Source organism: Salvia hispanica, chromosome 6 (assembly GCF_029641045.1).
Source record: "Salvia hispanica isolate PSC_SH4W2 chromosome 6, Shi_PSC_v1, whole genome shotgun sequence".
Classification (NCBI taxonomy): Eukaryota; Viridiplantae; Streptophyta; class Magnoliopsida; order Lamiales; family Lamiaceae; genus Salvia; species Salvia hispanica.
In genome coordinates, this window is record NC_142697.1 from 43,010,380 (window position 1) to 43,033,864 (window position 23,485).

Below are 23,485 nucleotides of genomic sequence, written 5' to 3' on the forward strand. Positions count from 1 at the left end.
AAAAAAATTAACCATGAAAAGGAAAATTATTATAAAGGAAAATATTTATGTTAATGCCACGTTAATTTAAACTTTTATGTTAAAGTAATTTTTTTTTTTTTTGGTAATGGTTAAAGTAATTTTGTAAGAATGCCTCCGACAGATATTTGAAAGCAAATCTAGGTCATACACATTCCTAATCAGCCTAGCTTTGAGCTTTCAGCTATTATCCATTCTTCTTTGGGCTTTCATATATTAGCAATGATTTAGGCCTTCTTTTATTAGATATGTGAGGGATTTGATTTACTAGTTATCAGGCTTTCTTTTATTAAACATTTGAGCCCACTACTATTCATATGTTCGTCCACCGCTACAGTTCTCTCATAAGTATATACTAAGACATCACAAAATATACTCCCTCCGTCCCCCATAATTGTACCCAGTATTCCATTTTGGGCCGTCCCACATAATTTTACACACTTCACTTTTACCATTTTTGGTAGTGGGCCCCATAGTCCACTAACTCATTCCTACTCACATTTTATTATAAAACTAATACTTTAAAAGTAGGACCCACATCCCACCAACTTTTTCAACTCACTTTCCATTAAATTTCTTAAAACCCGTGCTGATCAAAGTGGGTAAAATTATAAGGGACGGAGGGAGTAGTAAGCAATTTCATTTTAAATATTTAAATTTTAATCATATAATAAAACATGCCCCAAGAGGAGCATGTTAGGGTGCCACCACCCCTTAAAATAACACCATACCACCATTCCTAGCCAATCATTTGTACACGTGGACGAATAATAAGCTGCCACGTGGCAAAAAAAAAAACCCCCAAAAAAGACGGGCAACAATGCGCTGGTCTTATAACAGCATTTTCTTGAACAGCAATATCCAACACGTTAGATAACAATTTAAATTGCTATCTAACGTGTTGGATATTGCTGTGTAGCGTTTATAATATTGCTGTATAAGTGGTGTCACAGTGTCATTTTAAAAGGAGTTGTCATTTTAACACAAACCTTCCCCAAGATATTGAATAGATTGTCCCTCTACAATAAAAACAACTCAAATATAGGAGTAGTATTATATATTGAACCTATAGATTTATACAACTAACATTTTTACACAGTATAAATCTTGTACAAAATTAAAGTACAACATCATTATTATTTGTATAACCTTGAAAATTCTAGTTTTGATTTTGACGATTAGGTATAATAGGTTGAGCCTTCAAAAGAAAAATCCAAGTCTAATTAATAGATTGAGGCTTCAAAAAATTTGAGGAATCTCTTTTTAAGGAAAGAAAATATTATTTTAATTTAATATACATATAATGTTTTTCGTGCATCATGAATGTCAAATTTAGTTACATGTATTAATGAAATCTTTCAAAATATGCTCTCGAATTTCAACAAATATAAAACGACAAATATCAAAACATTTGCCCCACATGCAAACTATGCAGTGAACGTTATCTTCACTTTCCAAAAGACTGGAACATGGAATCAATAATTGTATTAAAGCTCGAATTCAAGATGATGGATTGGTTTCCACCTTTAACTTCAAAAAAACACATCTCCAAATTCAGGTAGTTGCTAATCTAGTGATAATGGCGGATGCTATAATTTCAGTTGTGGTGGAGAGAGCTGCAGCCCTCATCGAGGAACAGATTCGCTATGAAGTCAATTCGGTGAGAGGCGTCAAGAAGGAGCTTCTCGAGCTCTCAGACAAGCTCGAGACGATCATAAATGTGTTGGATGATGCAGAGAACAGAGGAGTGAAGGATCTGAGTGTCAAACGCTGGTTGAAGAGGCTCGAAAACACAGCTTATGAGATGGACGACATTTTGGATGAATGGAACTACTCACTTCTCAAACATAACATGAAGCTTCTAAGGTGGAAGGCTCTACTGAGCAAAAGGTACATGCGCTGCTCCTTCATCCCATCTTCGTGTTTATGTTTCGAAGAAGTTTATGTTCGTCGTGAAACTGCCGATAAGATAGAACATGTGAAAGCCACACTTGATCAGATTTTAAAGGATAAAGATGATTTTAATTTTGTCGTCTCTCTGCCTACAACTAGTCATGTGCCCACATCCAGGCGAGAACAATCCACACATTTGATTGACTTGAAGAATGTTCATGGGTTGGACATACTTAGGAAAAAAAATGACATAGTCAACAAAATGATGCTTAATGATGGTGAAACACAAATTTTGTCTATAGTTGGGACCGGAGGACTTGGGAAAACTACTCTGGCCAAACTTGTTTATAATGATTCTCAAGTGGAGGATTGTTTTAAATTGAAAATATGGATTTGTGTTTCTGATCCCTTTGATGTGGTTTGCGTTGCCAAAGGAATTGTTGACAGTGTGGGAACAGAAACGATTCCTCCAAATACTGACCAATTGGCACTGGTGTTACAAAAACTAGAAGCATCTGTTTCAGGAAAAAAGTTTCTTCTTGTCCTTGATGATGTTTGGACAGAAGACGAAAGTAAATGGAAGGACCTGAAAATCAGTCTCCAATGTGGTGCAGCAGGTAGTAAAATTCTCGTGACAACGAGAAATGAAAGGGTGGCTAAGATGATGGGTACCCCCGATAATGACATATGTCGCCCAAATCATCTTAGTGAAGAAGAGTGTTGGTCATTATTGCGTGACACGTCCCTTCCAGGAAAGAGTGAGGAAGAATGTGTGAAATTTGAGGGTGTTGGCAAGAAAATAGCTAGCAAGTGCAAGGGATTGCCTCTTGCTGCAATTGTCTTGGGAAGGCTTTTACGGTTCAAAGATTTGGAAGGGTGGAAACATGTGGAGAATAGTGAAATATGGCAAATGGAGAAGGTTGAAGTAGAGCTTTTTCCTCATTTGGTTTTAAGCTACAATGAATTGTCCCCGACTCTTAAGCGTTGTTTTTCATATTGTGCTTTCTATCCTAAAGATCACCAAATTCATGCGGGGACTTTGATAGAACAGTGGATGGCTTTAGGCTATCTGCGCTCTGCTAGTGGAAATGATGAAGTGGAACTCAAAGGGAGAGAGTGCTTGAACAATTTAGCAATGCGTTCTTTGTTTCAAGACGTTGAGGTAAGTGAGTCGGGGGAGCAGATAGAATGGTGCAAAATGCATGATATAGTACATGATTTTGCTCTATTTCTTAGAAAGAATGATGGTAAAGGAAGAAGTTGTCAGATTTGTGATTCTTCAATGGTTTCTCATGTCCAAGAATATCGTAGTCTATCTTGGAGCTACTACAGAGAGAGAGGGGAGTTTCGTCAAGTTTGTGACTGTTTGAAAAGTCTTAGGGTGTTAAAAGTTGAAGGCGACTACAGATCTCCACCTCCACCACAGGGAATGGAAACGCTGATTCACTTGAGGTGGTTGGAATTTAGACGGGTCAAACTGCCAAAGGATGGCCTCAAAATCATATGTAGGCTTTATTTCTTGCAAACTCTTGTCTTATCAGGTTGCTTTATAACTGAGATTCCGCGAGAAATTGAGAATTTGATGCATTTAAGGCAACTTGACTTAAGTTGGAATCAAGAACTAAAGGACTTACCAGACAGCATGTGTAAATTGGTTGAATTGCGAACTCTTTCCATAGCAAAGTGTTCTCTAAAAGAGATTCCATCAGAAATTGAGAATTTGGTGCAGCTAAGACGACTTGACTTAAGTGGTAATGCATCATTAAAGGAGTTACCAGAGAGCATATATAGTTTGGTTGAATTGCGATCTCTTTCCTTAGGACACTGCTCTCTAAAAGAGATTCGTGGAGGAATTGGGAAATTGGTTCAGCTAAGACAACTTGACATAAGTTTGAATTGGGAAATACATGAGTTACCAGAGAGCATTTGTAGTTTGGTTGAACTGCAAGTCTTGAAGATTCGAGGCACTAGTATCATCTATTTGCCCGAAGCAATAGGTGAGTTAAGTAATCTTCGTACACTGGAACTGTGTAGACTCATAGTAGGGAGTCATTACAATAAGCTGGGATTTCTGACAAAATTAGACGGTCTTCTTACCGGATCTCTAGTATTGGAAATTTACTGTAGTAGTATGAGTGAAATGGTGGAATTGGTTGAGGATGCTGGAAAAGCACAACTAAAGATGCTCCTTCAAAAACTCAAAGAACTCAAGATATGTTTCATGTGTAGGATGAATGAAACGGAGCAGTCATCATCATCAATGTGGATGGAGGTAATAGAAGCTCTCGTGCCCCATTACAAGTTGAAGGAACTGATAATCTATGGGTATGGGGGATCGAGGCTTCCGCATTGGATGTCATCACCTCTCAACTTTATAAAAGAGATCCATTTGTGTCATTTGAGTGAGGTGTTGTCACTGCCGGCTATGGGGAAACTACCTTTGTTGGAGAAAATCAATATTTGGAAAGTGGAGCAATTGAAGTTGGTTGGACATGAGTTTTTAGGAATAGAATCTTCATCTGATGATGATGTTGTTGCATTTCCTAAACTCAAGGATCTGACTTTTACTGAGTGCCAGAAATGGGAGGAGTGGGAGGACATAACGGAGGAAGAAGAAGAATCCACGGCCATCTCCATCATGCCTTATCTCACAGAGTTGACTATCCATGGGTGTGAGAGTCTGAAGAAGCTGCCACATCGCCTACTGCATAAAGCTTCCTCGTCTTTGCGATGTTTGAATATTTATCATTCACCTGAGCTAATAAAAACATACGGAGATGAAAACAAAGGTTCACCTAATTGGAGATCTATATCCCAATATAATCCCCAGCTTCAACTTTGCCATGAACACAGGTTCTACTAATGCAAAATTTAAATCTTTTTCTTCATTACTAGTTTATTTTACAGATTGTATTTGGATGTATTTTTCTTCTTTAATCATAAATCTTTAGACTGGAGTGTTTAATAAGGTCCGGCCTTGAGTGATCTTTTGTGTTCTCCAAGGTTTAGGTTTTGCTGTTTTTCTTTTCTTTTAGTATGATATACTTATTTGGCTTCTTTCTTGTGTGATAAAAATATGTACTTATGTTTCATCAGATCATTCTTTGGGCATACTTGTTAAATTTATGTATATTTGAAAATGAACATGACACACACGAGTGTAGTTTATCATGCAATACTATATAAAAAGTATAATATAATTGGATCGAATTTGATAGATTTTTCAAATTAGAAGTCTGAAGTTAGAAGGGAAGAAAATCTGAAAATGTATTCATATTTCGCGAGTCTTGAAGAGGTGGATATCTGCGTATACGAATGCAGAATGTGGTAGGCGGCTTGCTGTGTATTGTGAGCCCATTTTAATTGAAGGGATGGAAGATAAGAAAGAAGTGATCCCCTTCTATTTCCCCAAAGATGTTAAGGTCTACAAAAGAAAGAGACTGACAACTGCTATTGGTAAATGAAATCGAATCTAAAGCCGAAGCTTCTACTGCAAGGGAGAGGAAGAAGAGCAAGTATCTGTCTCCTCCTTATACGAATCTGAATGGGATGGGCTATAAGCCCCGGTTCTAGATGAGGAAGTCTTCATTTCTTGAGGAGCTGGATGATGAGAAGGCCTCCTGAGAAATATATAATGGCTTCTCTGGCATCAGATGTTGAAGTAGAGCTGAATGAACTGAAGCTGAAGTTGAAATCTGGTGCTGTTGATCATTCCTACCTGAGAAACGAGGGCCATCTCGATTCCATCTCCGCGTTTATCTCATCATACAGAAGCACAAATGACTTGCGTGTTCGTCTCAGCACACGACAGAACGTACCACAAATGCAAGAAAGTGAGCCATACGATTAACAAGTCCTCCTAACGCTTTTTCCTGTATTACATGCATAGCTGTCACACTCTCCGACCTCTCGAATCTTCCGATTTGACCCTCATCATTTCCAGACAAGCCAGCATTTCATCAATGAGTATAATTTGAGGGAAGGAGTTTTGTTGAAGAAGATGATGAAGGAGTTAATCACAAAGGAGGTATTAATGGTTGGAAAAATCAAAACAAAAGGAAAAGAGTTTGTTGATAAAAAGTCTGATGTCATCAAATATCCAATGGAATCCAGAAGAAGATGGGTAAATTATTTATGAATTGCATACATAAAAATATGCATAAGACTTGCTCAAAACATGCACACTTTTACTACTATTAGCTCAAAACATGCACGAACCTGTTACGTACAAGGTAACCATAAATATAACAATGGCCATACAAATAGCTATTATTGATGTTAAATAGTCACTCCCATTTTCTATCCTCATTGAAATGCTGGCTTTTCTGAAGTGAATTGGAAGGTTCCAGAGATCGGAGGCTATGTGGAAGAATCTTGTGTAGTTCTTTGTTGAATCTGAGGAGAGAAGCTTGAAACGGATCGAATGGATCTTGAAACAACGTATGGAAAACAAATCGAGTTCAAACATCCCTCGAATGGGAAAAAATCGAGTGTGTTGTTAGTGAAGAATCTGTTTGAAGAAGATCAGTGTGCTCATGTATTTCAAGAATCTTTGCTTCGTGCGATCAACACAATAAGTTAGCAAGAAGGCTTCTCCAACGGTATGCATCTGTACAAGATCTAAGCCTCCCAATCTCATCGAACGCCCTATGAACCGCATTCTCAAAGCTCCTCGAGGACTTCTCACTCCACATTCTTTCAAAGATTCCCAACTTGGCTTTTCCTGTTTTACATTTGTATGTGCACATTTTTGTGCATAATAAGTGCATTTATAAATATGCACATAGCACCGCTGCTTTTCTTCTTCGAGCAGATTCTTCACTAACAACACTCTCGATTATTTCCCATTCGAGGGATCTTTGAACTCGATTTGTTTCCCGTTTAAAGCTCCTTCCTCTGATTCAACAAAGAATTCTCCACTCCTTTTGCTCAGAATTCTTACTCTCCGACCTCTCGAATCTTCCAATTTGACCCTTATCATTTCCAGACAAGCCAGCATTTCAATGAGTATAATTTGCAGGGAAGGAGTTTTGTTGAAGGAGAAGATGATGAAGGAGTTCATCACAAAGGAGGTGTTAATGGTGGGAAAAATCAAAACAAAAGGAAAAGAGTTGTTGATAAAAAGTTTGATATCATCAAAGGCCTATTGAATACAGGAGAAGATGAGGTAAATTATCTTTTATGAATTATACTCGAGTTCATGGCATCTGATGTTGATGAAGAGATTATGAATATATATAAATATGCACATAACACAAATGAATAGATTATTGATAAGACAATAATATGCACAAGACTTGCTCAAAACATGCACATTTTTATTACTGTGTTTTTTTGATAGGATGTCTCATCTGAGTAATTCATATTATCATCTAATGATATTCAACGAATGTAAATACATATCTAAATCCATAACAATAATGCATATTAAGTAGTTAAGCACAACAGTTAAATTCATCATTATCAGTATCCACGTGTATTACAGTCTCCTGAAATGTTTGTATAACCTATTTTCTACAGTATATTATTTCATTTCTCTACAATAGAAAATATATGGATTAACTGCTAAAGCGGTCCAAGGCCAATAAACTTATTTTTGTTCTCCATATAATTTAACTAATTCAAAATCAAATTAAAATTAATTAAGTCATACTAATCTAGTCCTTAATGTTTCGCGTAACTACACCATTAAAACGAGTAATTGAGTACTATGTATTATTATTATTAATATAGGGAAATTTATGGGTGCTTAATGTCATTGGTCAAAGATATACAAGCCGCCCTAAATTCAACTAAATTATTTAAATATTTTTTACTTTACTTTATTCATTGATGAATGTGACGTACTACGTGTCGATAAAGGAAAATTTAAAACATAAAATAATTGCATGCACCAAACTTTAATTTTATTATACTAATCATGATTCATGAGTCATATTTTTCTCGTACTAGCATACATAATATCATCATTCACATATCATTTCAAGTAATATTATTACTCACCGTTTGCATCTCATATTCTTCTAATTCTTTCTCATTTCATGTACTCCACTATAATTTACACTTGCATATATTACCTATTTGTATATTAGTACTATATTTCATTTACTCAATTTTATTATAATATAAATTTACGATTCACATTCAATTATATTTTTAATTCATTTTCTCAATTTTTATTATTAGTACATACTCCTAACTAATTTTTGAAATTCGCAACCAATCAAAATGATGAAATAACATAAAAAGTTGTAAATAAATAAATACTGTGTATTCCGATTTCCAAGTAATCTATCCCAACAAATAAAATTAGAAATACATGGTCCATTCAATTAAAATCAAGAGGTGTTCCAATACAATTTCCCAATCACCATATTTTATTACTCAAAAAGGGCTGAACTCAAATTTAACTTCTCTTCCTCCATTCTTATCTATCTCCGATTCTACTCAAATCCCATTTTCCATTGCCAAATCCATTTTTTGTATTTTTTTCATGACCTTATTGATCTAATCCTAATTCAATTCGTTTTTGTTTCGTGAATCTTTGCTTCAATGCAGTAAGTTGTTCATGCTCTGCAGCTTAGCTGCTTACTTGATTGTGAAAGTATATGATCCAGTTCATGCCTACCAGATGCTTGTGAATATGCATCGATTGTTGTTTGAGTGTTTTGTTCTATTGTGTGAATATACGTTGTTGATACATATAGTGTTGCACGAATGAGTTTGTGTGAGCGCAGATTCTCATTTGTATTCGCATTTTTGTTTTTGATTTGGTGTGTGTGTGTTCAATAGAGCTTGCTGATGCTTTGTTTCTTGCTATTTAGCTACTCTAATACAGTTTTGCAGTTAAAAGTATTAATCACAGATGTTGAATAGCTGTTGATCAATATGCACTAGAGATGGCAATCAAATCAATTAGGAAGAAAGATGTGAAATTGTTTTATTTCACTCACAATAACTTCGTTGCAATAATTGTTTGGTACTATCTTATAACTGAATGAATGCTTTGAGGGTAATTTCATCTGGATGATCATGTGATGTTGTGGTGTGACTCGGGTAGTGGCTTTATGGGTCGCTTATGATAAGAACAGGGCATCATTACAGTCATTTTAGTATGCGCTCTGCCTGTTTTGTTATGTGTTTAGGGTGCAATTATAAATTGAGGTGTGGTTAACAACTTACTTTGTAAAATAGCTTTTTTGCTTAAGCTGTTATTTGGAAAGCCTATATTGGTTTTGTTTTCATGCTAACACATTTAGTGATGTCAACAGGATGAAGCTGCTCGTCAATGATGATCCTACTACCTTGAGTTATTGGTTGAATTGGAGAGTGTTTCTATGTGCAGTATGGGTCTTGGCACCTATGGTTATCGCAGCATTCATTATATGGAAGCATGAACATTCAGGAAATTCTGAATCTGATGCAGGGGGGAACCAGCAAGAGAGCTCACACATTCGCTCTGAAAAATCATGGAAACCTTGTCTAAAAGAAATTCATCCTGTTTTCCTGTTGTGCTTTCGGATAATTGCTTTTGGTCTGCTTTTAATAGCTGTGTCTTTTGATCTTGCTTTACATGGAGCTGAACTTTTTTACTACTATACTCAGTGAGTCATTCTACCTTTGGTCCTTGTGTTCATAAGCACTTCACCTCTACCAATTAATACATCAAGAAGCCGAGTCATTTGTAGGGATGCCTGAAAATTCATAGGAAACTCGTTTTGTTCATGCATAGATGTATTTTCTAGGGAGTAAATGATCGATAATAGTTCTATTTGAAGATCTATTTGGATGCTTTCTACTGACTCCTGAAAGTGTTTCTGATTGTCTTTACATACTCCTCCTTTCTTACTCCTATGACCTGTTTTTTTACAGGTGGACTTTTACTTTAGTCACCATTTATTTTGGGGTACGTTTTATGATTTCTCTTCTGAGATAAAGTGCATATGAAATTAGTCTGCAACAATAATACTTCTAAATTCACCCTACCTTCTAAATCACTGTTCCTTTGTTAGCCATTGATTGTCTCCTCGTGTCTTATATTGTCTAGTTATTTTGCAGCTTGGATCATTGCTTTCTATACGCGGATGTTTTTACAGTCCCAAAATAGATAGCAACAGTAAGTGTTATTTAACTGAGGATACGGAGCAAGCTTTACATGTGCCCTTAGCACATGGAGTGAATGGAAATGGGATGAGGTTGCCGGAGAAGTTGGACGACCATGGAAAACTCCATACTCTGATAACTTCTGACGTGTGGGATGATCTGTATCAAGTTTTATTCCAGGTGCATTGTTTTTTTCCAAATCAAGGAGACAGCTGCTTAATTTTGTTCTTGAGTGAAGTAGTCCAGCAATAAAGGAATTTATTCATTTGTTTTTTTATTTCAGGAATCTTCTTATTTCTCTGTTTCAGTTTTTTATAAAATGTTATTACTCATGGTCTTGCATGACTTCATAATTTAATTTGAAACTGAAATTCCTGATTTGATGTCAAAAGACAATTTATGGAAGTGGTTTGCATATAAAAGGTTTTCTTAAACATATATTTCCATCGTTCTGGAAAATAAATTGTACTTACAGTGGTCAAGAACTTTACAGCTTCAATCATTTTGAGATCTCACTTTATAAGGGTAAGCATGTTTTTGCTTGAGCAGATGACAGCAGGAGCAGTAACTCTCACCGATATTGTTTACTGGGGTGTGATATTCCCGTTCATGGCGCTGAAAGATTATGAGATGGGTTTTGTAAGTGCAAATTTATGTGTTTGGTATTTCAACCTTAATGTTTGCTTCACGCATGTCTACTTATTTTTTCCATTTTTCAGTATCACATCTTCAATCTAACAACTATTTCTGCTTCTTTTGGGCTAGTTAACAGTTGTGACACACTCAGTTAATGCTGTCTTGCTCCTTGGAGATACAGCTATGTGTAGTCTGGTGAGCTGCTGGATATGGATATCCTATATGTTTGTTATAAAAATAGATCATGTTTTAGTATGATCTAAATTTAGCATAATCTTGAAAGTTTGATCTCAGGAATTCCCATGGTTCCGGATTTCTTACTTCATTTTGTTGACGGGTATTTATGTCATATTCCAGTGGATTGTTCATGCCTGCGTCTCAATTTGGTAATTAGAGTTCCTATAGTTTTATTTGCACTGAAACAAATCTTACCAACGATGTTGACAGCGATTGTTTTTCTGTGGCAGGTGGCCATATCCTTTTCTTGACCTATCAGCCGACCTCGCCCCAATGTGGTGAGTTCGATGAAAATTTGGATTCTAATGGAATTCACATGAATATTGTATGAGTTAGCACAAACTCAATCCTTATAACTACAGAAATGGTGATAGTTATAGGAGATATATGAACTACACGAAGAGAAATGAAAGTTAAACAAATTATCAACACCCCCGTATATTTCGCCTTTATATTCTTGATAATGTGTGTAACTGAGCAGCTTCTTCTCTTCGTCTTCTCGTCCAATGTTTATAATATGCAGGTACCTGGTGGTAGCATTGATGCATGTTCCCTGCTATGCCATCTTCCTCATGTTTGTGAAAGTGAAACATTGGCTACTATCCAGATGGTTCCCACACTCATATCAGTACAGCTCATAAAATTTTAGTAAGATTGACCCAACGTGTCTTCTTGCAATGTGGAAAAAGCAAATCTTACAATTCATCAAAGATTGGCCCTGGATTCATCAAGATTGAGAGATGATGTTTCCACTGCTGCGTATAACATCATAGTAGGTGTGTGGTTTCGACCAAGTGTGGAGGGTTTAAGGAACTGCTCTCCAATGCTATAAATTTTGTGATTGTTTTACCTCAATTCATACAAACAGAGTGAATCAAGGAACTAGTGATTATTTGAATCGAAAGGGTTTTATTGGTTTTTTATAATTTCATTTTCACACATGTATGTCCATAGCATTTTAATTTCACGTATATGTTTTATCTGCATTGTTATTGTATCCAGGATCGTTTCATGAAAAATATACTCCCTCTGAAATTTTCTATAGGGCGCAAAATTTAAGAAAGTTGTGTCTTGTGAAGCATTAAGAGTTCATTTTTTGCCTAAAAGAAATTGCTCATTTAATTGTGAACCATCTCAAAAATGATAAGTATATTAATTCTAATTATTGTATACAAATAATTCCCATATACAACATCCTCGCCTTTTAATTTATTCTAATTCTAATATAGCGAATGGTTAACAGAATAAAGACATTGAGTAAACAAAATTCAAAACTAAGTATTGTTGGGAGCTTCCTGCTAGAGAAAGCACCCTCCAAAAAGAGGCGTATGCCGCTTAAATAGCGACGAGCACACGGTATTCTTTAGTAAAAGGCGAAAGAATAGTTCGCTATGTGCTCAACGCACGGCTGCGTGAGTTACACAAACTATTCAGCCCATGATTTATGGTAGCACTTTCTTATTCTTAAGTGTCTCCCCACCGATGTGGGACATTCAGGCACATTGCAGGTATTGCACCACACTAAATCACTACCCATTCTGTCTATATACAGACTGGTATAACTCTGCTTCTGTCCTAAAAGTGTTGAAAGACTACTTCACAGTCACAGCCCACATCATCAAGCACCGTTATGGCGCCGTTGCCCACCCATGGCCAACGGCAAATCCAAGTACCTCTAAGAACCGATACGGGCTCATAGTGAAATTTGAGAATTAGGAAATTTTCTATGTCGGAGACCGTTAAATGTTTTCTTGGACCCACAACATGAAACATTGGCTTTGAGCAATTGAAATGAACCGAAGTAGTGTGACAGCTGCAGGCAGACACATATTGTCCCAATAACTTGGTTATAACAAAATTTAGATCTCAGTATTGCTGGGGTTTCCTTCTAGAGAAAACACCCTCCAAAAAGAGGCGTATGCCGCTTCAAAAGCGACGAGCACACGGTATTCTTTAGTAAAAGGCGAAAGAATAGTTCGCTATGTGCTCAACGCGCGGCTGCTTGAGGTGGAATAACAGTTTGCCCCTTGTTTTGTAGCAGCACTAGGTTGTTCCTTTGTGTCTATCTAACGATGTGGGATATTTAACCATTTTCCTATTCACCATTCACAAGGCCCATAAAAAAGAGGAGCAAAATATAAATACGTCGCCATAATTCATACTCCCTCCGTCCACGAAAAATTGTCCCAGTTTTCCATTTCCGTCCGTCCCCCAAAATTTGTCCCATTTCACTTTTACCATTTTTGGTAGTAGACCCCATATTCCACTAGCTCATTCATACTCACATTTTATTATAAAACTAATATATAAAAGTAGGACCCACAATCAACTAACTTTTTCAACTCACTTTCCATTACATTTCTTAAAACCCGTGCCCCGGTCAAACCGGGACGAATTTTCGTGGACGGAGGGAGTAACAAGCAATGATCATTGAGATACTTATTGAGCAGTCAATAAATTGCATTCAATTACTAATTTTTAATTCATCATGAGAAAATAAGAGGAAAAAAAATCGTACCTATAGAAAAAGTTACAGGAACTCAGTAGTTTTTTTCCATTCCTATCTATAGAAAAAGTCATCTAACACAATTCAAAGAGTAAACATGGTACATCATCTGTATTGACCTAACTGGCATCTTTCACAGTTTTTGACATTCATTGTACATAAATATCGTTACCTAAATTTTATAGTCCTATAATTAGCCCAACACTCAGCAGCGGTGATTCACCAAACAAATTAATGCAACTGTCACATTTAATTCAGCAACTACATACTACTACTATGATATACTAGTATATCACATTTACTAAGCCATATCACTCACTCTCAATGCAGTAGTAGCAATGGCTGTGTTACCTCAAAATCCACTTTTCTCTTCTCCATTTCATCTCAAATCAAAGAGATGTGAAATGCCGAGGCTCGACCACCTCAGACGCCGTGATTTGTCGATGAGATCGTCGTCCACGGTTCAACTTAACCGTCCCCTCATTCGTCTCCCCATTACTTGTCCCACACAGGTTTTTTTCCTCCTTTTCAACCTCTTCAGTTTTGGACTTGGAATTACATAAATTTGATCTTTGATGTGTTTGTTGTTTTAAGTTGATGGAGTGTTTGCTGAATAAGGAGGATTTGAGTGAAGAGGAAGCTGAGGCATCACTTCACTTCTTGCTCAACAATGGCAATGATGCTTTGATTAGTGCTTTTCTTGTTCTCCTCAGAGCCAAAGGCGACACCTTTGAAGAAGTCTCTCTCTCTCTCTCTCCACACACACATACACACTCGCCATTAGTAATAGCTAAAATCTGCATTTTTAACATTTTTCTCAATTTTGCCATGACGAAATATTCCAGTTTTCTATTTGTTGTTGATTTGGTGCACACGTGTTTCAAACTAACGGCGTGGATGAGTTTTCCAGTTTCACCCAAATTGAGAAAATTGAGAAAAATGTTTAAATTCATGGTTTCTACGGCCGATTTTTAAAGTTGTGAGACGAACTAGATATTAACTCTAATTCATGAAATTCTTTTGGCAATTTGCCATCTTCTATGTTGGAAAATGAAGGTTGTGGGTATGGCGAGGGCTATGATGAAATGTTGCAAAAAGGTAGAAGGGTTGGGAAATGCAGTGGACATAGTGGGGACTGGTGGTGATGGAGCCAACACGGTTAATATCTCAACCGGTGCAGCAATTCTTGCTGCTGCTTCTGGTGCCAAGGTTGCAAAGGTGTGACTTCTACTGATGAAAACACAAGTATATCGAAACATGCTAACGTGCTAAGGAGATTGAGATGTGTTTACCCTGTTTCTTTTTCCACAGCAAGGGAATAGGTCGAGCTCTTCGGCCTGTGGAAGTGCAGATGTTTTGGAAGCACTAGGAGTCGCCATTGACAACGACCCTAAGGTTAGTCCCCTCAAGGCTATGATGCCAACGCTATGATCACTCCAATATTGTTGTTTGAAAGGCTGCCATAGATTAGGTAGGACAATGTAATGTTATAGGCTAGTAGTGAGCACAAACTAAAGAGAAGCTATGGTTTCTACGAATTAGGGGGTGAAAAGATGTGTGGAAGAAGTCGGGATTGGATTCATGATGTCTCCAAACTATCATCCTGCGATGAAGACATTTGCTCCGGTGAGGAGAAAGCTGGGAGTGAAGACTGTTTTTAACACCCTAGGTCCGATGTTAAACCCAGCGTGTGTTCCTTTCTCCGTGGTTGGGGTGTACAGAGCAGACATGGTAAGCTATATTTGTTTGGAAAAAGGAGTGTGATTTTCTGCTACATTTGATGTTACGCCTCGTGTGAACTAACACGGGACCGAATTGGATAGGTGAGTAAGATGGCTAAAGCACTACAGTTATATGGGATGAAAAGAGCTCTGGTTGTTCATTGTGAGGGTTTAGATGAAATGAGTCCACTAGGTATAATTCTCAAACTTAAAGCATTAGACTCGTCTTCGCCATGCCTGCTAGCTTTCTTTTGTTAACGATTTCAGTTCTAGCAGGGCCAGGAGTGGTGTATGATGTTACAGCCGAAAAGATAGAGAAATTTAGTTTTGACCCTTGTAAGAACTTCATCTCTCTACAATTTTTCACTTGATTGCAACTCTCACTTGTAGTCCGCGTATTCTCAGTAAAAAATTGACCTTGAACTCGCAGTGGACTTTGGCATTCCTCGCTGCACCTTAGGAGATTTGCGAGGCGGGGGCCCAAAATATAATGCTGAGATACTAAGGCGCACGCTGGCTGGTGAGAAAGGAGCCATTGCAGATGCACTTGTAAGTTATTTAAATGCTTTCTTCGACATAATCACTCAACTCAGTCACCTAACTAGCGGGAATCTTGTGCCTGACCGCGTGGCTACATACTCATGTTTATCAGAAAAACAATGTGATCTAGAAGATCCTACCTGACTATGTTAACCAGTTGCTAAGAAGAGACTGTTACAGGTCTTAAATGCAGCTGCTGCATTATTGGTTGGTGGGAATGTCCGCGACCTAGGGGAAGGGATAGCTCTAGCACGTGAAACACACCAACTGGGAAAAGCTCTAGACACTCTTGACCGCTGGATTAGTGTCTCAAATGTAAGTTAGGTATTACATAGTTCTGTAATTGTAATTACTTCGTGTGTTCTAGTTTTTAATCTTGGATAGCCTGGTTCTCACAGAAGGTGAAAGAAGCTAGAGCCATGGCTGTAGTGTAAGGTTAGAGTGTCTTACAACAGTATAGCATGTGTAACAAAGAATGTGTATGGTGTGACCATAGTTCACAATTTCTACTATAAAAAAGAGCTTTTATTTCAACAACGTAATATGCATCAAAAATCTTGATTTATTTCATATTTTAGGCAAACAGAGTACAACATAATCATAAATACTAGTATCATACTAATAACATAAAACTGTGAGGTCTACAGTATCATGACATTTGTAAGTATTGAGCATAATTGAAGTTGATTGATACTCTAAATAGAAGCTTTAGCACCTCCTGAGGTTTCAGCTTTGGCAACTGCACCAACTTCAGTCAGCAACGGGACGAGCTTTCCACCACCATGCAGTGCGATGGTTGCTGCAAAATACACGAATATGGCGTGAAACAGAGTACACCAAGTATGCAAATTCACAAACACAGAATGGTAAGGTAGTGTCGAATACCATCGCATCCACCTATGTGCTTGCCACCAATGAACACATTTGGCACGGTCCGCTGCCCAGTCCATTGAGCCAGAGCGGATTGCATTTCACTTCCATCATCTTCATTGAACATACCAGGTCTCAGTAATACAGTATTTTCATTGATAACCATGAAAAGTGCAACATAAACATGACTTGGAGACAAATAAATAGACAAATCATTAAAAATGGAAACAAGAACATGAATGGAGAGAATTCGAAGCAGCAAAATAGGCCTGATAAGAGTATTTTTTTCCAATATGATTTTAATGATCTTATCAAATTATGCTACCAATATAATCAGAAATTATCTTCACGAAAAAGCAAAGTAATCAGGCGAAAGAAGAACGGACGAACCTTCAACATTCAGCTCAATGACCTTGAAGGAGGCGCCGAGCTCCTTCAGCAATCTCTTCACCGTCGCGCAGTAAGAACAGTATGTTTTGCTGATCAACAGAAAATGCTCGTTTCATTAAAAACAGATTAACATAACTTCTCTCATAATCATGAATATATAAACCCCTCCAAACACTATCCCTCAAATCCTCAATCACAACATTAATAACCTAAATTATCCATCAATTTCGATTCCGAGATAATCGAATACAATTACACCTCACTCAATTCATATGCATATACACGCGCAGTAAGAACGCCACGAATCAACAGAAAATACTCGTCTCAATTAAAAAACAGATCCACAGACAATCATGGATAGAGACACAACACTATCTCTTATCTTCAATCACGCCACTAATAACCTAAAAATTCTCCATCAATTTCAATTCCTAGATAATCGAATACAATTACACCTCGCTCAATTCACATTCACATGCATATAGTGTGTGTATAAGTATAACAACGAGCGTAAGAGAGAGAGGACCTGAAGATGACGACGGGGGCTGAATCAGCGATTTCTTTGGCTTTGGGAAGCGCCATTTTTGTCTGTGATGAAGCTCGAATTGAAATGGAATTCTGGAATATGAGCTGACGCGGTAGAGCTAGACGACGTTATATATGTAGTGGTAGAATTATTTAATGTAATGGCAAATTGCATTAAATTATTTGGGCCAAAAATTTGAAATCTCTATGTTTCTTATAATTAAAGAAACAAAACGAGGTCCACTTTTCTTTATTGCATGTGAATACACGTCAACAAATATGGCCATCGTATACTTTTTTTACCCACTATCGAATAAATAATTGAGTTTTAATAAAGTCAATGAATATTTTGAATTTACATTCTTCTTCGATTTTTTTTTTTTTTTTGCACTAACAAAAATATTATTATGATCAGATGACAAATTTAGAGTTTCCAATGTCTTCATTTCTAGTTGCAAGATAATATGGTTGCCTTTTATTCTACAGATGTGATTATGAACGTGTAAATTTAAAAAAATACTAATAATTTAATAAAATATGATAGTTGAATTGAATTATATTTCCGCAGAAGAATTAGATTTTGACATCATGCCCACGAATGCACATACGTATTCGACTGTAGAATCCATGAACAAATTGTCAAGTTCTGAAACTTTTCAACGTTTTGATCCTTGTAACCAAATTATTTAGAATATTTGAAAAAAATTATTATTCACTCTTAAAAGTAAATTTGAAAGAAATAAAGTAATGCTGCCCAGTTTTACACCCCATTGCCAATCAGTTTGATTTTTTCATTTTGAATTATGTTATTCCTTTTTTTTCACAAATGCTAAATAGGAACCACATATCTCTAGATAAAAGAGAAATAAATTATGCCTACAAAAGAAAAGAAAAGACGTATGTAAATCAATATATACAGGGCCATGTTTTTCACTGTAAGCTAATTACACTGATTCCATTGATATTTTAGTTGAAACTGAGAGGGTGCATATCACATTCACATAACATGTACCGAAACTACAGCATATGAATTTTCACTTCGACTCGAGATTTTGTGCAATGGCGTCGATAAAGTCTTCGGTGCTCAAGTAAAACGCCCTCGAAACCCTTCATATGAAACACGTGATTTAGATATGCTCGCAAATGGCAATTGCATTCAGAGTAATGAGAATCAATCAAGGAGGGAGACCATATCGTGTAGTCAGAACGAGTAGGTAAAACTTACGAAGATCAGTCACCAAATCGTCTGATTGTCAAACGTTCATGTTTTTGAGCAAATGACCATAACAACTGCTTCAGTTGAGCATAAAGATGTTCTTTAAGTGCTTCGGAATTTTATGGAAGTGTTTTGTAACAGAAACCGAGCTATGAATCCATTTGAGTATGCGTAAGCCAAATTATAATTGTATAAACAGAGAATACACGACTTACTTTGGCCTGTGGATTTGAAGAGAAAGATCTTTAGTCATCTTTCCAGATTCCACAGTCCCGATGCACGCTTCTTCTGGCAGTTTTTCATTAGCATCGAGCTTGGCTCTGATAGAGATGTCCAAATGTGTGATTAACCAAAATTTAAGATTTTTGTAAACAAAATCCATTCAGATCAACAAGGTCAGGGACACGGGTTGTCTGAACGGGAAGGGGATGTGAAGTTCACAAGATTCATAAAGAGGGGTCATCCAAACAAAATTAGAAAAACATAGCAAAAACTTAACTATGTTATAATCCTTGCGTCCATGCAAATATAGAGGCAATACTGTTGGTGCAGTCCCGTGAGCAGCCTCTGCTTCTAATGTTTTTCCATCACCGGACAACTGCAAAGCAATGCAATTGTTAGCCAAAGAAAGGTTTTATATAATACACCAAGTTATAGCCGAAGAACAAAGAGAACCAAATCCTGCATCGAGAAAAGAATATCAGCCAACCTTCAGCAATGGACTAGAAGGCATGACTAGTGTAGCATTAGCATATCTGAAGAAGCTCCAATCATAATTACTAACCTCTATTTGAAATGGGTCACTCACCCCTAAAAAGGCTTTATAAGGGGCAGGGTTATCCACTCTTATATAGATGAGATAGGATCGTCTCCGTGTCGATGTGGAACAAGATTTATAGCTTTAACACCCCCACCTGTGGGCTGGAATGATACATCGAACTTCCATCACGTGGGTAGGCAAGAGAAAGCCCAAACTATGTGATTGAATAAATCCTCCTCTATCTATTGCAGGTCAAGGGCTCCTTGCCTCCCCCTTCTTCAAACTCCGATTCGTATTTTTCATAGAGAAATCTCATATCTAAGGGATTCCTCGGTAAAAGCCGAAGAAGCAATGTAACTCGATCATTATCGAACGGACTGCAATCTTTTTCGGTCCGTGAAGATCCCATCAGAGTGTCTTCTACTTCTAATAGGCGTGATAAAATCTATCATCGACTTGAGCGCGCTCTGATACCATATTAGAGATGGGCCAAAGATGCATCTATATCGAGTCCAGATTCTCTATTCTTTTTTCATTCAGTAGGTGAAACCATCCTTGGCGTAAGACCACTCGTCCAACATTTCTGTCAATCGTGAATGCTTTATATCATAGTGTTAACAAGCGTATGCACTCCACACTTTTTCAATACCAGACCGTGTATGTTCAGCAAGTACTCCTTTGCTTTTAGAGGTGCAGCGTCTCTTATCCAATGTTATCAACTATAACTGCGTAAGGCAATCCTTTATCCATTCAGCCAAATTGTTGTTCTGTCTTCTTATCTGAATGGCCTTAGATATCTCACCAACTCCGGCCCTCTTAACCGAATCTCAGTTAACAGCGTCTGATGCATCAGACATCTTCTTGTTCTGATATTTGGAGTGACAATCTTTCATATCATTCAGAAGTGCAAGATTTTGTTTTTTCTTGGTTCACATCCTCAAGGTTTTATCTTCTTTAACATATGATTCCCTTTATGCAAAACACTGCCTGAATTTCTCGAAAATATAGCAGCTAGCAACATGAAGGTCGGGCTTGAAATCGCATCATTCACGTTTTGTGCAAGATATGCTCCAACTATAGAGTTCATGACCGAACCTTTCCACTCAGAAATTTTTTTTTCACCTTGGATGTAATTCATGTGTGACATAAACAACTCAATCTGGCTATCCAATAATGATAGTACTTCGAATGCAGTGGAGAGCGTGATGAAAAGTACTATCATTATTGGACAGTCAAGCATAAATCATATCCAAGGTGAAAGAAAATTTTCTAAGAGGAAAGGTTCGGTTATGGACTCTATAGTTGGAGCATAACTTGCACATAACGTGAATGATGCAATTTCAAGTCCGGCCTTCATGTTGCTAGCTGCTATATTTTCGAGAAATTCAAACAGTATTGTGCATGAGGGGAAACGAGTTAAACAGGTTAAAGAAGATAAAACTTTGAGGATGTGAACCAAGAAAAAACACAACCCTGCACTTCTGAATGATATGAAAGATTACCACTCCAAAATCAGAACGAGAAGAAGATGTTTAAGGCATCAGACGCTGTTGACTAGGATTCAGTTAGGAGGGCCGGAGTTGGTGAGATATCTAAGGCCATTCAGATAAGAGGACAGAACAACAATTTGGCTGAAAGGATAAAGGATTGTCTTACGGAGTTAGTTGATAACTTCGGGAGCAAGGATATGGAGTGGATAAGAGACGTTCCGCCTCTAAAAGCAAATGAGTATTTGCTGAACATATACGGGTTGGGATTGAAAAGTGTGGAGTGTATACGCTTGTTAACACTACGACATAAAGCATTCCCGATTGAAAAATGTTGAATGAGTGGTCTTACGCCTATGATGGTTTCACCTGCTGAATGAAAAAGGAATAGAGAATCCGAAGATGGACTCGATACCGATGAATCTTTAGCCCATTTCTAATAACCTCAACCAATTCAAGTGCTACTATTGCAACTACAAACCACGGTAGTATAAATTAGAGAACAATTATAATATCATGACCTAACTCAAGACATCATCTAACATATTCAATCTCGTAGGAAGATATTCCAAAACAAGCAAATACTAGGCAAACTTACTCATATGCAGCTTCTTGCACTCTCAACTGTAACAGTGGCATCACGATTCAATATCCCCAACGGCGGCGGCTGGAGAGGGGGAATCGTGGGTTTTATAACTTTAAAACCCCATTTGCATCTAATATGATGTGTTAAATAACTTAAAAAAAGATTGTATTTTCCCTCATCTAAAAAATTGTATTTTTTCCTATAAACAAATCTATCTAGGGCAATTTAAATAGAAGAGAGATGCTGAAAAATATTAATTGCCATTAAAATAAATATTTGTAATATTGTAACGGTTATCTTACAAAGACCGAAGCAAATCTCATAGTATTATTGAAATAGTTCTCCATCTATACACGCTATCAATAATTGGAGAAATGAAGATAGTAATAGTAACGATAAAATTTGGTTAGCATAATTAAATACTGCATTTAATAATCATAATTTATGCAAATTATATTATAAGATTCGTGCGTTACTTGGAATACAATGGGCCAAAATTGCTTAAATTTAGTTTTTTTTTTCGGTAATTACCAAGGGTATCCACCGACGGTTCCAGTGACTATTTCCACACGCTCATTTGTAGGCACTCTTTTAAGATTGTAATTTTAATTTTGGTCTATAAATACATGATCTTTCATTGTATATTTTCAGTGTAAACGTTAGATAAATTTCATTACTTCATTCAACTCCAGTAGCAGATGATGATAGTTCTCCTGCAACCGTCAGTAGAGACGGAGGAAGTGGATATAAAGTCCTATGAGAGAGTGAAAGGCGACGAACCGAAGACACGAGTCAAAGGCCGTGGGGAGAGATTTGTGTGAGAGAAGGTGAAATTTGAGGATCATTCTATGTTCAAGTGAAATTAGTTCATATATAATTTATTTATTTTTTTTGTTAATATTAATTTGTTTAATTTTTTATTAGTTTTCTTTTAATTTTTTTCGTCGTAGCTATAATAGTTCTTTTTTTACAAATTAAGAAATCACAAATGCTGACTATCAATAATATACTGCATAATGCTTTGCAACTTCGTCATTTCTATAGTTTTCATGCAAAGAAAACACCCAAATTCAACGAAATGACAAAGGAAGCAAAGAAGATGAACATAAAATACTCCCTCCGTCCCTGAATACTTGACACAGTTTGTCATTTCGATCCGACCCCGAATACTTGACACAGTTCACTTTTTTCATTTTTGGTAGTGGACCTCATATTCCACTAACTCATTCCTACTCACATTTATTATAAAACTAGATACTTTAAGAGTAGGACCCACATCCCACCAACTTTTCAACTCACTTTCCATTACATTTCTTAAAACTCGTACCGGGTCAAATCGTATCAAGTTTTCGAGGACGGGGGAGTATCAAATATCATATTATTTTCACGCACATGCAAAATTCATCAATTTGTTGAAGAGTCAACTGTTACTCACAAATAAACAGGTAAAATAAGTCGTGGCGCTTTTATGTTGTTTATTTGTAGTTTGTATTTTATTATTTCCTTTTCTTTATTTGCTATTGTTATTGTTGTATTGTTTTATTGCTCTAAAGTCAAGTTTTATTTAAAGATAAGTTTTTCCTTTATTTTATAAACTATTGTTTTATTGCTCTAATATCAAGTTTTCTTTACAATTTACAATGTGTGTTTTTTTATTTATTTTGTAATTCATCATTTTAACTTTTCATGGTGATATCAATGTCCTCCTAAAATTCTTTAGTTATATATATATATATATATCTATAGAGTCCTATTATCCACAAATCCACTCTTAAAGACCGAACCACCGAACCCTACCAAATTAGGGCTTTTAGACCTAGTTTTTTATGGATAAAATACAGAAATTTATAAATTATTTTCGCCTTCATCACGAGCCTATTTTAATTCATCCGAAGGTAAATAAGTCATACTAACATGTTACGAAGATTTAACTTCGTTCCAGAATGTATTACTTCATTCCAGTAGGTTTTTACTTCATTCTATTGAGTTTTTACTTC

At 36.6% G+C, this 23,485-nt stretch overlaps 4 protein-coding genes, 1 long non-coding RNA gene and 2 other non-coding genes across 9 annotated transcripts; 3 read left to right on the plus strand and 4 right to left on the minus strand.

The window, feature by feature from the left end:
- Positions 1-1,488: 1,488 nt before the first annotated feature.
- On the plus strand, positions 1,489-5,006 carry LOC125204946 (disease resistance protein RGA2-like). The gene has a single exon (XM_048103718.2). The coding sequence runs from the start codon at positions 1,598-1,600 to the stop codon at positions 4,772-4,774; it is 3,177 nt and encodes a 1,058-aa protein (XP_047959675.1). The 5' UTR covers positions 1,489-1,597; the 3' UTR covers positions 4,775-5,006.
- A 3,237-nt stretch (positions 5,007-8,243) lies between these two features.
- LOC125208124 (uncharacterized) lies at positions 8,244-11,813 on the plus strand. 2 transcript variants are annotated; one of them, XM_048107682.2, is made up of 9 exons: positions 8,244-8,468; positions 9,183-9,515; positions 9,784-9,817; positions 9,970-10,194; positions 10,564-10,653; positions 10,780-10,845; positions 10,945-11,036; positions 11,118-11,165; positions 11,411-11,813. In XM_048107682.2, the coding sequence occupies exons 1-9, from the start codon at positions 8,464-8,466 to the stop codon at positions 11,526-11,528; spliced, it is 1,011 nt and encodes a 336-aa protein (XP_047963639.1). In that variant the 5' UTR covers positions 8,244-8,463; the 3' UTR covers positions 11,529-11,813. The 2 variants fall into 2 exon arrangements, with proteins under 2 accessions (XP_047963639.1, XP_047963640.1); XM_048107683.1 differs by lacking the exon at positions 8,244-8,468 and having other exon boundaries at positions 9,183-9,255; positions 9,338-9,515.
- Positions 11,814-12,176: 363 nt separating this feature from the next.
- On the minus strand, positions 12,177-12,297 carry LOC125208714 (U5 spliceosomal RNA). The gene has a single exon (XR_007174196.2). It is a non-coding gene; the product is annotated as a U5 spliceosomal RNA (small nuclear RNA).
- Positions 12,298-12,767: 470 nt separating this feature from the next.
- LOC125208715 (U5 spliceosomal RNA) lies at positions 12,768-12,887 on the minus strand. Its single transcript, XR_007174197.2, has one exon. It is a non-coding gene; the product is annotated as a U5 spliceosomal RNA (small nuclear RNA).
- Positions 12,888-13,695: 808 nt separating this feature from the next.
- LOC125203430 (anthranilate phosphoribosyltransferase, chloroplastic-like) lies at positions 13,696-16,191 on the plus strand. 2 transcript variants are annotated; one of them, XM_089060968.1, is made up of 9 exons: positions 13,696-13,905; positions 13,988-14,131; positions 14,450-14,611; positions 14,705-14,788; positions 14,936-15,124; positions 15,217-15,307; positions 15,391-15,450; positions 15,545-15,663; positions 15,835-16,191. In XM_089060968.1, exons 1-9 carry the CDS (start codon positions 13,732-13,734, stop codon positions 15,976-15,978), a joined length of 1,167 nt encoding a protein of 388 aa, XP_088917094.1. In that variant the 5' UTR covers positions 13,696-13,731; the 3' UTR covers positions 15,979-16,191. The 2 variants fall into 2 exon arrangements, with proteins under 2 accessions (XP_088917094.1, XP_047957726.1); XM_048101769.2 differs by having other exon boundaries at positions 15,767-15,903.
- Positions 16,192-16,198: 7 nt separating this feature from the next.
- On the minus strand, positions 16,199-17,599 carry LOC125203431 (glutaredoxin-like). The gene is made up of 4 exons (XM_048101770.2): positions 17,441-17,599; positions 16,915-17,003; positions 16,540-16,638; positions 16,199-16,453 (listed from the first exon to the last, which is right to left on the minus strand). Exons 1-4 carry the CDS (start codon positions 17,494-17,496, stop codon positions 16,350-16,352), a joined length of 348 nt encoding a protein of 115 aa, XP_047957727.1. The 5' UTR covers positions 17,497-17,599; the 3' UTR covers positions 16,199-16,349.
- A 729-nt stretch (positions 17,600-18,328) lies between these two features.
- On the minus strand, positions 18,329-21,606 carry LOC125204564 (uncharacterized). The gene is made up of 5 exons (XR_007173586.2): positions 21,501-21,606; positions 19,365-21,375; positions 19,155-19,253; positions 18,871-18,975; positions 18,329-18,546 (listed from the first exon to the last, which is right to left on the minus strand). It is a non-coding gene; the product is annotated as an uncharacterized LOC125204564 (long non-coding RNA).
- Positions 21,607-23,485: the final 1,879 nt, after the last annotated feature.